The 17,750-nt window shown below is 44.4% G+C and overlaps 1 protein-coding gene across 48 annotated transcripts in view; it reads right to left on the minus strand.

Annotated features, from left to right (window-relative positions):
* The window catches only part of NRXN1 (neurexin 1), a 1,011,196-nt gene extending 993,918 nt beyond the window's left edge, over window positions 1–17,278 (minus strand). For 26 of the 48 annotated variants that reach the window (XM_083494081.1, XM_083494078.1, XM_083494072.1 and 23 more), the window contains exons 1-2: window positions 16,909–17,278; window positions 7,439–9,079 (exon numbers count right to left, since the gene is read on the minus strand). In XM_083494081.1, the coding sequence (XP_083350207.1) occupies window positions 7,439–8,177 (739 nt within the window). In that variant the 5' untranslated portion in view covers window positions 8,178–9,079; window positions 16,909–17,278. The remainder of the gene's footprint in view (window positions 1–7,438; window positions 9,080–16,908) is intronic. The other 22 variants (XM_083494064.1, XM_083494047.1, XM_083494043.1 and 19 more) reach the window with 3 other exon arrangements.
* Window positions 17,279–17,750: the final 472 nt, after the last annotated feature.

Here is a 17,750-nt window from a genome sequence, read left to right on the forward strand (position 1 = left end):
TGAATTCAGAGCTTAATAACTAGTCTGGTGCATGGATAGCCTCCAAGTCGTTTAATCAAACAGGCTCCCTAAGCTCAGATTCAACTCACTGGTTCAGGGTGTTCCTGGCATTATTTAAAAAGCTACACTCCCTGCAAAACAATATTATAAAAAGTATTGTTCTATATCATGATGGAAAGTGTAAATGGTTGAAACATATTAGGACTTTCCCCCCATTATTCTTTTGTCTTTATACCCACCTTTAAAACAAATGGTGTCACAATAGTAAGAGCAACTGGATTTTTACAAGGTGAATTTTACATAAGGGTAATACTAGGAATGATTAGCAATTGTTTTCTGTTTCCACAAGAGCGGGGGGGGGGCGATGTTCATAAAGACAATTTTACCCAATCTCTATGAATATGGGTTCAGTAAAAAAAAGAGAGAAGAGCTAAAAAAAATCTCCATGGAGTTGTAAGCCTTCTGCATTTCACAGATTATTTCAATATTGCCATACTTTACAGCATTATCAATTACACAGTTATTTGACTATTTTCACTTACAGCTTTTAATAAATAACCTTGGAAGATATTGCTACATTTCACACTGGATTCTTAAAAATTATCTGACAATCTGTTCTGATTTTACTATCCTTGCACTTTTTCTGAAGCAATATTCATCTGAATCCATTTAAGAATAATTTTGTCATAATTTCTGCTACATCCAGGACTGAATGACTAGCCACTGATAGACTTGCTCTCCATGAATCTGTCTAATCCCCCTTTTAAAGCCATATAAACTAGTGAATTCTCTAAATGAATTATATGCACTGTGTGAACATAGACTTCCTTTTTCCTGTCCTGAATCTCCTGCCAATCAGCTTTGCTGGAGGAACCCAAGTTCTGGTACTGTGAGAGAAAGAGCAAAACTACTTTCTCTACTTTATTTTACAAATTTATCATGTCACCAACCAGGAAATGATGCCTTATGAGGAACGGCTAAGGGAGCTGGGCATGTTTAGCCTGGAGAAGAGGAGGTTAAGGGGTGATATGATAGCCATGTTCAAATATATAAAAGGATGTCACATAGAGGAGGGAGAAAGGTTGTTTTCTGCTGCTCCAGAGAAGCGGACACGGAGCAATGGATCCAAACTACAAGAAAGAAGATTCCACCTAAACATTAGGAAGAACTTCCTGACAGTAAGAGCTGTTTGACAGTGGAATTTGCTGCCAAGGAGTGTGGTGGAGTCTCCTTTTTTGGAGGTCTTTAAGCAGAGGCTTGACAATCATATGTCAGGAGTGCTCTGATGGTGTTTCCTGCTTGGCAGGGGGTTGGACTCGATGGCCCTTGTGGTCTCTTCCAACTCTATGATTCTATGATTTCCTTTTATAATGTAACAAAAAACACAACACCTCAGCACCTTTCCTCACAAGCAAAGTGAGTGCCCCACACTGCTGATTGTTAAGTTTGGGTTGCTTTTACACCTTTTCCATCTTTATCTGTATATATACCATCTCTGCTGTATATATTATTTCAAAGATGCAACAGCATACTGGGAAGGTTTGTTTTAGACTCCTTTCCTACTGATCCTTTTTCACTGAGCTATCCACCAAGACCAATCGTAAATGTACTAGCAATCCTTAGGCAAGCATCTATCTTCTGCCCTTCCATCAGCAATATAGAACAGTCCACGATCCCCTTTGAGGCTAGAGGTTTAAGTCAACCCTTTTATTACTGGAAATCATAAATATATTATTAATAACGGACATAAATTATGAAGGATGGGGTGACTCTATAGATTGCCAGTGAAGTATATTTTTGGACAGCCGTCCTCTCTCAGAAATACTTGGTATGTTAAATGAAAATAGTGGCTCAAAATGATTTTTCTTCATGATATTAAAAAATAATCAAATAAATTTGTTTTGAATTGGCACTCACTTATTTTTTATGTTAGCAATAACATAACATAGCCACAGTAAAAATCCACCATCCTACTATGCTAGAATGGAATGCATGGCACTGTATTTTTTATTATTATTATTATTATTTACACGCACACACACAACTTTATTGCGGTCCATAGACCCAAAATACACAGTACATTTTTAAAAAGAAAATTACATTGTTGCTGTTGTTTTAATTTCACTTTTGTATTATTCCCTTGTATTCATGGATGCATAGTTGTACTTACCTTCACACTGATTTGAAGCCACTTTGTGTCCTTCCTAAAAGAGGCTCCTGAGAGGACCGAGGGACATTGCCAGAACAACTCTAGGGTTGGCGCAACTGGCTAAAATGTTTTAAATGATTCTAATTTTGGTTCCTTTGTTTAGTTTTTGTCGGGTTGATGTTGTTAAATGTTTAGTTGGGGTTGGCGGTTATTTTAATTTGGGTATAACTGTAAACTGTTTATTATTGTTATTGTTATTATTGGTTTCTATTGATTTATTGGTTTGTTTGTTGCTTGTATAGGATATTTTGTTTTTGTTTTTAATTTTTGATGCTGTGTTTTTATATATGTTGTAAGCCATCCAGAGTGGCTGGGGAAACCCAGCAAGATGAATGGGATATAAATTTAAAATCTATTATTATTATTATTATTATTATTATTATTATTATTAAATGTTCAGATCTCCTAGAAGAGGATGTGTTCCCTTTGTTATCCCTGAGCACAGTCAATAGAAAAAGCTGCTAAACTATTAATTAAAACTAAAGTAAGAAATGTGGTTAGGCAGCATGATATGCCGATTCTTCAGAAGTTTTTATTTCCCTCTTGATTACATTCCCACCCCCCAGCTCATGACATGTGATCAGAATGTTATTCCTGTGATCTGAGGGGCTGTAAATCATGGAGATATATATATGGTAAAGGGACCCCTGACCATTAGGTCCAGTCGTGACCTACTCTGGGGTTGCGGTGCTCATCTCGCTTTATTGGCTGAGGGAGCCGGCGTACTGCTTCCAGGTCATGTGGCCAGCATGACTAAGCCGCTTCTGGCGAACCAGAGCAGCGCACGGAAACGCTGTTTACCTTCCCACCAGAGTGGTACCTATTTATCTACTTGCACTTTGACGTGCTTTCGAACTGCTAGGTTGGCAGGAGCAAGGACCGAGCAACAGGAGCTCACCACGTCGTGGGGATTTGAACTGCCAACCTTCTGATCAGCAAGTCCTAGGCTCTGTGGTTTAACCCACAGCGCCACCCACGTCCCATATATGTGTGTGTGTGTGTGTGTGTGTGTGTGTATCCACACACACATACACACAGAGAACTTTTGTTCTAACCCATTCCTAGTACAGTCCAAGGCAGATAAACTAAAATCTCATTATGTTTAGAGGCATTGCATTTGTAGTGCACAAATAGACCTAGGACTGTGTGCACACCATACAGTTAAAACAACTGACTTCCTACAAATAATCCTAGAAACTATACTCTGTTAGGGATGCTGGGATTTGTACAGTGGTACCTCGGGTTACAGATGCTTCAGGTTACATACGCTTCAGGTTACAGACTCCGCTAACCCAGAAATAGTACCTCAGTTTAAGAATTTTGCTTCAGAATGAGAACAGAAATCGCGCAGCAGCAGCGCAGCAGCAGCGAGAGGCCCCATTAGCTAAAGTGATGCTTCAGGTTAAGAACAGTTTCAGGTTAAGAATGGACCTCCGCTCAAATTAAGTTCTTAACCCGAGGTACCACTGTACTTCTCTGAGAGGTAAACTACAGCTCCCAGGATTCTTTGGGGGAAGTCACATGATTTAAATGTAAGGCATGTATGCTTCCTAAACCCATTGTCTAATACATTTCCCATTCTATTCCTGTTCTTTTTGTTTAATCTGACCTTGTTTCATGGAACAAGAGATCAGGATGACTTTGCCAAATCATGTTTTCTGTCAAACAACTAATGCAAGTACATTACATATAAAGTGAGTACATTTGCAGAGGTGGCAAGAAAAAAACTGATTTTGCAAATTGAATGCAGGTTTCCTTTTATAGGGACGATAATCTAAAATTCTATATTGTGTGACACCTTTTTTTAATGTTAGCCAGCTTTTCTGTTCTGTTCCTTGTGTACATTCAGACTGCAATTCTATGTATGCTGATTTGCGAATAAGCTCCATTAATCTCAGGGATTAATTACTCCTTCTGAGTAAACATGAAGAGGAGGACTAGCCTGTCATTCTCCTGCCCTGTTATAACTCATGCTTTAAAACAAATAAATTGATCTGGTCTCAGTACATAAATAATACTGACCTACCTTGCAATGCTTTTTGTACGAGACAATGCATGTGAACATTCAGGAAGCGCCATTAAAAGTATATTATCACTAATAGGAATACCAATAATATATTAAAGAACAGCTAAGGAGTCTGATATAAATAGTTGGGTCCGTGAAGGTAGCAGCGCCCCATATTGCTACAGTAAACTCAGTATTTATAGCAGGCTATGTTTGCTTTAAAAAAAATTTAAAAAACTGCTCAGTTATCTGCACAGTAATGAGCAGCACCTAAGGCGTGAAAAGAAAACTCATTAACAAATCCTCTTCCCCTTATGCTATTCCACTTTATAAAGCAAGACTATGCAAGAAACACAGGCATATAATAAAACCCCATGAAGTTTAACGACCAGAAAGTCTTCTGATTAACTTTTATGCACATACAACGGTGCCCAGTATATTTTAGGCACTTCTATAAATAATGGTGGTGATGAACGACTCCATCATACAATAATCCAAAATGCACCACTATGCAAACAGAACAAAATATTCAGTTGGTGTTTTTTCTCGACCACTGAATAAACCCCACCGACAGTTTTTAAGTCTACAAAGACTCAGAGCCACTAAGAGTGAGGAAGAAATAACCGCTATAGGCAAGAGCTGCTGTGAGTCTTAAGCCTAATGAGGGGAACAGGTTGCACATGTCCCCTTCCTATTTTATTTTTGCTTCCCCTAATTAGTCACAAGAATGTAACCTAATCACAGAGTAATTCAAACCTTTGATTAATCAATACAAAGAGCTACCCATTGCTGTTATGCAATCAACCTTATTTGATATGGTTTTCATTAACAAATAGGATGCAAGGGCTCAGAGAGTAACAGCTCTCTGTGACTGGCTGGGAATCTTGTCTTTTGTCTGAATTTCTTTTTAATCAGCTGCAATATTGCACATCGCAAGCAGTGTATTTTCCCCTGCAATCAGCATACACTGTGATGTTCTAACTGGGATAAAGAGTCCTTTCCACTGTCGTAATTAAAGACTTGTGATGAGCTTCTGAGGCTGCACCACACACTTACCTGGGAGTAAATCCCACTGATATGAATAAATGTAGACGGAATAGGTCTGTAAATCTTAATAGCTGGCTAGATAAAAAACACCCATTCTTCCTCCACTTGAAAGTGTTAATTGTACTTTTTTTTGAAATAGTTTATGAGATTTACATGCATCTAGCATCAACATCAGTGTTTAATTTTAATGGAGGTGCAATTGTTTCATCTTTCTAATATGGAGTTGTGACATTCTTCCCTTTCATTTGGTTCTTAATGTGCTTCTGCTTCAATGTTTCTTAAAAACTTACTTGTTTTCATAACATGGATAGTGCTTCAGACAATTTCAACATTTGTAATTTCTGCTATTAACTGGCTTCAAATGCAGCCTTCTACATGTCTTCTCAAAAACAATCTCCAATTCTTTTAATGGGACTTGCTCCCAGGTCATTGCCATAGGATTGCAACCTCAATCTATCAATCAATTACCATTGTGAATTAGGTCAGTGTACTGAAACAGGGACATCTAAACTCATCTAAGCACTCCTTTAAGACCACATACTGCATTAAAACCAAGTATTTGCGAATAACACCAATACAAAGGCATTTCCTCAAGAGCCAATGATCTTATAGCATATATATTATTTGATCTATTACAGTTTCAACAGCATTTGTGAATATATGTAATAAAAAAGGCTTGAATGTTTAGCACTAATAACAGAGAAGATGAAAGATAAAAAGCTGACAAATTAATAGGATGTGAAATGACTGAAAATCTAAGAACTGGACAGCAAAGAAAGGAAGTTTACATAATAGAAAGCACACCCACAAATTATGTCTCTTTTCTACAGCCAGTGAAACTCGATTAAAAGTGAAAAAGGCAAATTACTCAGTCATTATAGACATATAGCCACTCAATGAACACCTTCACCTTTGTCAGTTTGGAATCATTTCTCCATTCCATAGGAAGATTGTTTCCTTTAATTTTTATATGTGTACAGAAACATGTATTCTATCTCCTCATATGCTATCATTTATAACAGCTTTGACTGTCACTCCATGTCCAGCAAATGCAACAAAAATATTTCCTATCCATTTCAGAAAAACATCTGCAAAAAATTAGAAATTCAAATATTATTTATTTTTAAAAATAAATAAGGACCAGATGAAACCGCAATTAATTAATCCATGTTACCAAAAGGGATGGGCGCTGACAATGAGGATCCAGTTATTAACATGTTTGCAGGTTTGTTTTGGTTTGTTTGTTTGTTTTTTTTAAAAAGGGGGAAGAATACAAGCAAGTCCCTTTTGCTTTCACCGTCTTCTGAGTTCTAGTTCTGAATACTGACCTCTGGAAATATTCCAGTCAAAATAATTCTACAGCTGCATATAGCCTTTATATGACAGACATATGAACTGGCTAAGTCCATTATTGCAAAATGATATTTATTCTGGTATGAAATTATAAATCCACTGCAATTCATACTCCTTGTCCATTAAGGAGCTGCACAAATAAATCATTGATATGGCTTCAAGCAATCTGATGATATTAATAAACCTACCTCCAAAGAGGAAGAACAAACACAATTTCTCCATTATCCTCATACAATGAATAAATCCCATCACCTCTCCTCCCACGCTTTCATACAATAATCAAACTAGGAGCAACCAAATCCACAAATCTGTTAAGACCAAATACTTGCTTTTGGAGTTATTTAATCTCATTGGGACTAAACAGGTTTAAAATCAAGTACTTCAGCTGACTGGAGTTGTGGATGAATTTGAAAGCCCATTTCCTAATGGGAGAAACCCCATCAAGGATAATTTCAAGTTACCCATTCCCCATCTTTCCTTTTCTAAACCTAATTCTCCACATTCCCTTCCATGCGACCAAGTTCTGCTCACCACATTGCTCACTGCCCACAACCTTCCTGTTCCCAAAATGGCGACTTTCCCACCACCTCATCTTCAATTTTGTCTTAAAAGTTGCAAAACATATGGCGACAATAATTGTTCAAAGGGATGGAGGAAGAAGGGCTGGAATATTTAACCGAAGGTCCAAGGTATGAGATGGATGAGGGGAAAGCACAGCTGCGAGATTCACTCATACAGAGGAAAAGCCATGCAGTCTCCATCTCCTGACCTTCCCTGTCATTGAGGGAGAGGCTGGCAGGGCAAAGGTGAAAACATGTTCTTACCTTCGCTGCAGTCCTTCCCGCGGAAGCCAGTTTGGGAGCAATCACACACAGCCTGGTCATTGAGCACAGAGCAGACGCCTCCATTGAGGCAAACGTCATCCCTGGCGCACAGGTGGCTCTGTTCGTCATCCAGCCGCACTTCTTGACTCTCCACAGGCGAGGACTGTGTGTAGTTGACCCTTACATCTGTTATCCATCCCTTGAAGGGCTCCCGGTCCTTCACCGAGGAGAGTGTTACTTTTAGAGTAGCTGAACGCAGCTCAGGAGGCAACCCTCCGAGAAAGAGGCCGCTGAAGACAGTCATGTCCCGTCGCTTGGACTTCACTTCCACCCACTTAGCCTCAGTCTGGTCAATTAGTAGCGTCGTGTTCTTAAAATTGCGGCGGACAACCACTGTGTGCCACAGGTTGTCGTTAACAGCCATGTCGGAGAGCAAGATGGCGGGTTCGGCACAGAAGATGGAGAAACTGAGCTGGAGCCTCCCGCCTTGCGTCAGGATTAACTCCAAGAAGTCACAGAAGCCCTCGTCGTCGAAGTAAAGGACCAGGCCACTGGAACTGCGGGTCTTCATGTTGAAGCTCATTTCACTCTCGCAGCAGGCATTCCATTTAGGGAAACGAGTCCACTGGCCCTCTGCTCCTGGGAATTCCAGGCTGCTGCCAAGCTCGGCCCAGCATCCCAGGAGAAGGGCCATCCATAGTAGGAGGCAACCTCCACGCCTGAGGAGCACAGGCCCCATTCTTCGTGGGGTGGGGTGGGGGAGAGGGGGGAGAGGAGGGGGGAGTGGTGGTGGGGGGGTTGAAGCAGACAGGGTAAAATCTTTCCAGGAACCCCTCACACTAGATAAGTTAACTCTTGCTTTCCTAATGTTCTGGGGAGGAATAGTGGAGTTGCCTCTCCCAGTAGGAGAGGCTCAGGGGAGGCGCACCCAATATGTAAATCCCTCCTCCCTTCAAAAAAGAAGAAGAAGAAGAAAAAGCAAAATGAATGAAAGAGAATATTTTCAAGCACAAGCAAATGTGCAACTCTGACTGGGCTGTAAAAAAATGACTGTAGAAATAAAAGGCACTGGTAGATGCTATTCGGTCATCTGCTTGGCTTTCGAAGGAGATGTCTAAGGATGGATGAGTCAGCAGAAATGTTTACCATCAAACACCCATGTCACCAAGTTGGAAAGGAGATGGGATGATGTTCAGAGAGGAGAAGGCCAACAAGCCACCCAGAAAACCTTCTCCAAAGATCCACAGGCCCACTGAGACTCGATCAATATCCCAGCACACATGGAGGAATCAGTATCCAAGCGCGTGTAGAAGTCATGTTACCCGATAGCTGTATTTCCCCAGGATTCTCCCTCACCTTTCGCTGCAAGCAATTGCCGGATTACAATCCAGTCTTCTCAAGGCTGATCCTCTCATCAGATCATGGTCTGCTCGCCATGCAACAGATCAGGAGGAGATTCCCAATGGAGCTGAAATCCAGACACTGTCATGAAGCTCAGAAGCTACTTGAAATGCAAAGCTTCACAGCTCCTGTATTGTTTTGGGGTTTTGTTTTCCTTGAGCAAGGCCCAAACTATGAAGATCCTGGTGTTTGATCGTTGGGGGGTTTTGCGCTGTGCTCTTTTCAAAATAAAAAAACCATCTGTGAAGATATAAAACAAAAGACAAGTACATTTCAAAACCACGAATGAAAAGTAAAACGAGCCTGTAAAAAGGGTGAGGGTAACCACAGATTTAAATGTAACCAGAGGCAAGTGCAGGCTCCCTTGCTGCAATAAAGCTAAAGCGTCATGCTTTATGCCCTATGCTGGGCGGGGGCGGGGGGAGTTTCTTGTGATGAATTCCATTCAAGTTAACTCCATTAGTCACTGTTTTAAATGCCCAAGACTGTTTGCAGCAGCAATTTTTTGGACTGGAAAAATCATTGGAAAAGCCTCTTTCATGTACAGAGCTTGTTATGGCAGAAAGGGGCATTTAAATGTGTTACTTATGTTTACTGCCATTTGGGCATCTTCAAACATAATTCATTACAGAAATAAACCTACGCCTACTATCCTCCATTCAGTGATGTTATTGCATGCTGTGAACCTGCTTATTTCCCCCCAGTGTTCTTAAATTCATGAAAATGGGACAAGATCACAACAGAGCCGAACAGACGGTGAATTACCATAGCTGTTGCATTCCTTGCTAGAAGTAGGATTGTGTTTGTTATGTCTATAATATTTGTTGGAATCTTTTAGCTGTTGAAATTTTACATTATTGCAAAGGGGGGAGAAGCTTGGATGCCTAACAGCTAGGTTGCTGTATCACACAGATCACAGTTCATCCATCCTCTGCTATTACTCTTTTAGGACCAGGGATAGCCAACAGTGGCACCTTCTAGACCCCAGCTCTCAATATCCCTGGCTATTTGTCATGATGGCTGAGGCTGGTGGGAATTGTGGTCCAGGAACACCTGAAGGGGAACACAGTGGCTACCTCTGCTTTAGGATAAGGCCAAACCCCTGTTTACATAAGCCTCTATACAGTGGTACCTCAGGTTACATACACTTCAGGTTACACACGCTTCAGGTTACAGTCTCCGCTAACCCAGAAATAGTACCTCGGGTTAAGAACTTTGCTTCAGGATGAGAACACAAATCATGCTCCGGCGGCGGTGCAGCAGCAGGAGGTCCCATTAGCTAAAGTGGTGCTTCAGGTTAAGAACAGTTTCAGGTTAAGAACGGACCTCCAGAATGAATTAAGTACTTAACCCAAGGTACCACTGTATATATCTTCTCATATTGGAATTAATTTGTGTGTGCGTGCGAGTGTTTTTGTGTGGTGTGGCTAAAGCAGTTTGCATATTTTAAGAAATACATCTCCCCCCCCCCCCCACTGCCTTGAACTCTCCCAGTTGTATATTTAACTTAATGGATAATACATATTTACTGATAGCTTTTCTATCATAAATCTGTGTCCCACTTTAACAGCACGAGCTGTCATCCAGCAGAACTCAGGCACATGCAATAGCAACACACACCCCCTCAAAAAAAAGCCTTAAAGTAGAAGTAAAACCAGAGCACAACCTTCCCTAGACTATCAAATGTCATTTTCTTTCTTGATGTGCCTTGAGCAAATTTCACCCACTGCCATCCCTAATTTGCATTCTATTGCACAGTAACCAGGAGCATTCCAATGTTGTGCCAATCAGGTGGGAAGCTGAGGAGAAGGGGAATAGCTTGATATTGTGCAGTGATTGGTAGGAAGCAGTATCTTGCAATTGTTGGTACAGTTTTGTTTTTCAGAAAATGTTGGAATGAACAGTGCAGTGCTTTAGTAAATATAAATAATTTCAATCAGTTGCCAAGGTGCTTGACGCATTTTAATGCCTTGTAAGTTCAAGATGGAGGGAGCCAACATTCTGTAATTTCTCAGGACATGTTTCTGTTTGTTTTTAATTTTTGCTTTTCAATGTTTGCTTTGCGCATTTTAATACTTTCAAAGGAAAGTATTTCAAAGGAACAGAAAGAGGAAACAGATAGCAGTAGCACTATGTAAGTCTTGGCACATTTGTAATTATTATTATTATTATTAATTAAGTCTATATGCTGCCCTTCATCCAAAGAACATGTTTAAGAAAATAATAATGTGGTTTTCACAAGGTCAGACCACTGTTAAGTGAGTATTGTACCATTGACTGGAACTCACTTTCCAGTGTTTCAGATTACCTTTTCCTCATCCTAATGGGAGACTGAATGAATCCGGAACTTTCTCCATGAAAATAATGTTCTTTATCACTGAGCTATGGATCAGTTTATATCTCCCTGTATGAGTAAATGGGACTACTTGGTAACAGCTACACAAATCAAGGATATGGCTTCATTTTATAATTGCTGAGAGTGAGCTCTATTTGAGGAGAGGGAAAGAAGTGTCTTTGTTGGGACTGAAATGCCCCTCTCAATAAGGTATTCCTTTATGAAGGGATGTGGGCAGTGCATCAGGATGTGAAGCTGTGTGGTAGAAATGCAACTGTTCAATTAAATTAGAATGCATTTAGGGTGCTGTTCCCAAATGCATTCAGGGACCCACTAAATATGGCCATACCTTCCAACATTTCACAGATGAAAACAGGAGCGTGCTTCTAACATCCCAATTCTAACTCAGTGACCCTAGTCATTGCTCTACCATTGCCCATCTGTCAAAGGCTCCTTGCTATCAGCTACAGTCTGCTTTAGCCTACCCTCCACTGAACGAGGCCCAAAATGTGGTGTCTGACAATGCAACCATGGCAAAATGACAGGCTGCACGCTGCATGTTTACTATCAGTGCTCGTTAATAATTATAATTAATAATTATATGCACGTGAACTAGAGAAGAGGTGCATCACTGCACAGTCCACTTTTGATACTGGGTCCGAAGTGTGCGTAGAGGTAGGTGGAACTCTGAAGAATGAAAACCTGAGTACCTCATGCTAGCAAAATGCTAGGATGCAGGGCCGGCCCTACCATTGGGGATAGGGGATACTGCAATTTATGGGAGGTGCTTGACCCCACCACTATTCCTTTAGAAATAAATAAAGCTCCCCTTTTCCCTTCTATTATCCACCACCACCACTCCTTTAGAATCCCCTTTTGTGGGGCTGACAGGGCTGTTTGTACCACACCACCTCTCTCGACCTCACCTGCAACCCACAGCCCTCAAGTGTTGTGAGGGATGCTTCCCAGTCAACCAGCTTCTTAGTAACATCCAAGTGCCAGTCCAGCCAGCTTCTTTATGCAGAAAGAGGGGGACCACCGTGCCATATGCCTCAGGCAGCAAATTGTCTTGGGTCTACTCTGTGATAATATGGACTGTGCCTCATAAATAAGGAAAGAGGAAGCGCTTTAACGGTTGTGGGTTGTTGTGTTTCCAGCGCGTGTTGGGGGTGGTTGTGGTTTGGTCAGCGCTGCTCAACTTGAGGGAAATTTCTTGGGCCCGAGACTGAGGGTCTTTTTCCACGCAGGCGCAGACGGCCTTGTGCGCGTTTGTGTGGACCCTTTCGGCGATAGCCGAGCACGGCCAGAATAGCAGCAGCAAAAGCCTCTCTTCACCTCCTGAGGCAAGAGCCAACCCCGCCGAGACTTCGACGGAAGGCGCAGCCAGCAGGCCCTTCCCCACCTGGAGAGAGGCTCTGAGGCGGCAAGCGCCGCCAGCTGCCCCGGCCAGCCAGGTGTCTCTCCCCGCTGTCCGGAGGGCTGGCTAGGAAGGAGGCGCCACAATTTATGGCACCGCATTGAGCGTCCGCTGCCTTCTTCGTCCTCCCTCAGCCTCCTTCTGGCGCTCCCACACGCAGCGGCGGCGGAGGCAGCAAGCAGCTCCGCCCCGCCTCGCTCCGCCTTCCTCTTGCCCGGCAGCGCGCGCGCCAGGCTCGGAGGCCGCCGGTGCCTTGGCAATCTCGGCGCCTTGGCTGAAGGCAGGTGCGGGAAAGGAGCCCGGCTCCCCTCTCAGGCTCTCCACAGCCCAGGCGCCGGCGGCGCACCCGCCTTCCCCCCGGGGAAAGAGAAGGAAGGAGGGGAAAGGAAGCGTCGTGCGTCTCCGTGCGCTTCGCGGTGTGTGTGTGTTTTTGGAGAGCGGTGGCGCGCGCCTGTCTTTGGCCGAAAGTATCCCGGGGAAAGGGGTGGGGATCTCTCGAGCCTGCGGCCGGGGGAAAAGGATGCGTGATGCGAGAGGGTGGACGGGGTTCCTCGTCCAGCAGGTCTGGGGGAAACGAAAGAGAATCGCCAGAACAGAAAGCATCTGGCTGGTGCCACTGATTGGCCGGAGCTCTCCAAGGTCCCGCGCATCGCTTTCTCGGCTCTGCTTCGCGAGACGCTCTTTAACTGCAAGGCTCCGACCCGCAAGCGGAGACCTTCCCCGCGCAAAACACACGCACACACACATGTGCGCTCTGGCTCGCTCCCCAGGAGTGTGGGTGTGCGCTGGATGCGACACACGCCGAGCATGGAGCCTGGGTGTTGTTGTTGTGTTTTATGCATGCAAAGCATGCGCTCTGCCCCTGAGCTGTGGCCGTCCTTGCAAAATAAAAGGGGCTCAGGTCTTTTACATGTTAGGTAGGGCCCATCCTCTGACCGGCAGGAGTTCTCAATGGACCCAGCTAACCTGAGATCCTTGGAATCGGAGACGCCAAGAATCCAAACCCGCATGCAAACCGTGCGCTCTGCCTGTAAACCCTTCCTGGAAATGTGGGTGTGCTCAGTGAAAAATGCTAAAGGAAAAGGGGGCCAGGAAATGAATATGTATCTGTATTGGAATGCGGGGGGGGGGGGGATAGTTCATTAATTACAGGAAATAGCTTCTTGAATGAGAGCTAATGAATTTGAAGGAGGATAACCTGTGTACGAGCTGGAGGGATTTTTTACTTGACCCAATGTTTCACGGTTGCGATGGGAAAAACAGATTTGCAGAGCAAAGCTGCAGGAAGGGGTTCATTTGTACAGATGCAGGTGTGTGCCAGGGGGAGAGAGAGAAAGAATCGCATGGAAGGGCTGTGGGGGTTTTGTGTGGCAGAGTAAGCAAAGGGGGAGAGAATGCATCGATTTCGGGTGTTACAAAGAACTGCGGAAGGAACTGATTGTCTGCCTCACTCCCATTAGTGAAAAGAGGCTCTGTATGGGGGAGAGAGAGAGAGAGCCTTCCATCCACAGCAGTGAGCATCATAAGAGGCGTTTGGATAAGGAGTTGACTGTGCAAAAAAAAATAAAAAATAAAAGAGAGGAGGCAACTGAGGGTGTGATCATATCTACGACATGAGGTGTCATGATGGCGAGGCATGAGTGAGCAGGAACTGGCATTGTGGGGGGGGGAATGAGCACCCCCAAGGAGTATGTGGAAAGTGTGTTGTGTTGTTGGGTGGGTAAACTGCAGAGGTGATAAAGTGCATGTGAGAGAGGAATGGTGTACACACGGCGACGGCGTGTCGTCATTAAATGTGCAACTTATTGCAGCCGCCGTTGTGATGGGTGAACACAAGGGGTTACTGCAAGTGTAAGAAACAGAAGGGGATTTGGTTTTTTTTTTGGGGGGGGTCTCCCTGTGCCTTACTAAGACTGAAATGCATTTGCTGCAAGTAATGAGGAAAGTGTGTGTGTGTGCGCGCGCACGTGGATTTGCATTTCTGTGTCTACAGGTTTGGAGATGAAAGGTGAACACATGAAGAGAGCAACTGTGTGTGTAAAGTGGGGGGGGGGGGCTGTTGCTGAGGCCACTGTGAGAAGTTGATCATCTGTGTGCCCAATGGCATATACGGCATGCATTGAGAGGGACTGGAAATCTCCCAGAGATATTATATTTTCCAAAAGTTCCTGGAGCCACAGCCATCCAGTCTGTGGCTTGGAGGAGAGTTTTTGTTTCTGCATTTCATATAATCTTTAGAGAACGGCTATTGGCAGGGGTGGTGAAGGTACAAATCCAAAAGAGGACGAGAGATGGGCGAGCTGTAGCTATGGACAGGTAATTGTCTGTATGATTTAAGAGTTAAAATGTTCTCAGAAAGGAGTATCCTCTGGTCTGTGATTGTGAGGTTATGTGGTTAATATTAGTATGGGGGGGGGAATCATGTCTGTCCATCTGAAGGGGAAAGGCTATTGCTGGACTGACCACACATACGGGAAGGGTAGGAGCTGTGCCTGTGGGGAGGAACAAGTGACCAGCTGCGTTGCTGGAAGACTGGACAAGGCTGTATGTGCTTGTCTGAACACACAAAATACACCTAAGAGCCAGGAGTGAATAGCAGAGTGGTCCCTACAAGTGTCAGCAGGAGAGAGACATTGAGCTAAGGAGATCCCTCTTCAACATCCTTCTTAGATGAAATAGATGGCCAGCCCCTTTCCTTCTTCTCTCCCTCTCTCCCTCTCCCACCCCACGCTCTCTGTGCTGCCCCCTCCTCATGCATATATATATATATATATATATATATATATATAATGCCAAAACAGCAGCAAATAAAAAATAAATAAATAGCCACTTGCTTATTTATTATGGCTGATACAATGATAAACAGCACCGACTGTCTAGTCATTTGCAAAACAAGTGAAGCAGATATATATAATGGAAGATGGACTGCTGATTTAACAGGCATGCTTTTAAAGTGGGCTCTCAGACCTTTTAAATATATAAAGAAAGAGAGAGAGATTAAAACCTTTTTGTCCTTTCCCCCCTCCATTTAATAAGGTGGGGATACAGTGTTGCACCGCTCATCAATAAATGCAACGCCCTTTCCTCTAAGAAAAAAAAAATACCTGATCGGGGTTTTTAAAAATTAAAATCACGTTTTGGTCACAGGTGCCCCAACTGAGCTATTAAAACAAGGGCGGAGGAGGGGGGGGAGAAGAAGGGAAGGAGACTTAAAGCAAGGGAGACTGATATGACAATAAATCCTTAATAAATAGCAGGTCATTTTGGCACATACAGTCTTGGCAGCGTCCTGCTGTTATAAGTGTCCATAGGATTTTCTCCGGGTGCGGGAAAGACCTGGAGAGCGAATGGTAGACTCAAATAAATAAAATAAACGGGGAGCTCGGGGTGGAGGTGTTGGGGGGACACAAAAACAACCTTTGCTGCAGCCAAAGAGAGAAGCGCTTTAGTTCAAAAGCGAAATCCTTAACACCACCATTATTTGTATTTATTTATGGTTACTTAGCGCCCCCTCCCCCATTTTCGTATATCCCTACCTACTTATTTCCTAGCATCGAATCCTTTCTTTGGCTACTAAGCGGGGAAAACACGGGATTATTTTCCTTTTTTCCTCTACCAAGGAAGGCTGCAGATACATATATAGATATAAACGTACGGATAAAATCCAAAATAAGGCACCAACAAGGCTAAGAGCAGTTTCTTCTAACCCATTAGGTAGGCAAAGGGGAGGCGATAGGGAGAACACCCCCACCCCAGCTCTCTCGAACGGATCTCCATCAAAAACGTCCCGAAATGCCAACCTTTCGTCAAACCACCTTACCAGCTTCCTACCCGCTCCCCGAAACGCTCCTTATTCCCATTGCCCCATCTCCTTCCAACGAAGGTGTGCTGGGAGGAAGGAAGGTGGCTGGGGGGGAGGGGGGGTAAGAAAAGAGACATGCAAGAAGAGGATCGATTCCCCCCTCCCCTCTCCCCCCCCATCCGCGAGTCTCCAAAACGCCAGCAAGACCTGCCTCCCCTCCCTCCCTTTCTCTCTCCCCCCCACCCCACGCCCGATCGCGAATAAATCACCACCGGCAGCCTTTCAACTTCCTAACCAGCCACCATCGCGCCGAGATCGTCTACCTCTTCCTTCCCCCCCCCCCAAAAAAAAATAAAAAATGAGGAAAACGCCGCACGCCAAGCCGGAGCGCCTTCTCCTGCCTCCTCGACGGACCAGAGCGTCCCTAACCCGGGTCCTTAACGCCCGCAGCCTCCCCGATCTCCTCCGCTGCTGCCGCCGCCGCCACCTGTCCCCTCCCCAAGCCAGCTATTTACCTGCACGGCTGTTCCTTTCCGTTCGCAAGGACGGCTCTCGAGGCATGTGTTGGCCAAAGAGAATTTCCCTTAGGTTCCTTTTCTCTTTCTCTCTCTCTCTCCCTTTCCTTCTCTTCTTCTTCCTTCCTCCCTTCCCTCCTCTCCCTCCCCTGAATAAGGCAGGATCGGCGGGGGTGGGGGGAGAGAGAGAGAGAAAGAGACGAAGCAGGGGGTAGAAAGGGAGGGGGGTCTTTTTTATAAAAAAAAAAAAAGTGCCGTCCGTTGCCTTTTCAGCAGCGTCAGGCTCCGGCTTCTCTCTATCTCGCAGAACCGGGGAGGAGAGGCAAGCGAAAAGGAGGGCTGGCGGGGGCCCACGTGACCGCCTGGTTGCTGTCTGTCTGCAAGAGGAGGGAGGAGCCGTCCTCTCTGCAGCATCGTGGACAGTAGCCGCTCCCTCCTTCCCTCCCTCCCTCCCTCTTTCCACGGCAGCCTCCATCTCTCCATCACAGCCAGGCTGGAGCAAAAGGGGAGAGACAGGTCCGCGCTTCATCTTCGGGGGTGGGGTGGGGGGACTTGGGAGCAGGGGAACGCAGGGTAGAACGAAATGCAATTTATAGATTGGATCCAAAACAGCCCCTTTGTTCCTTTTTTTCCCCTTTCTCTTTTTTGCACCAAATTCTGATCTTCTCTTCAAAGCCGGTGACGTGATCGTGCTTTCTAACACGCCCCCTCCCCGAGCCTTTTCCACAGCAGGGATCCTGTATATAGAGATATGTCCTGTTGCTGCAGGTTCCCCCACCCCCAGAAAATGGAAACCTCGTGGAGCTTTGCCTAGCGGTCGGTGGGTAGCAGAAGATGGGAAC

Source organism: Podarcis liolepis, assembly GCF_965112155.1.
Source record: "Podarcis liolepis genome assembly, chromosome: 3".
Taxonomy (NCBI): Eukaryota; Metazoa; Chordata; class Lepidosauria; order Squamata; family Lacertidae; genus Podarcis; species Podarcis liolepis.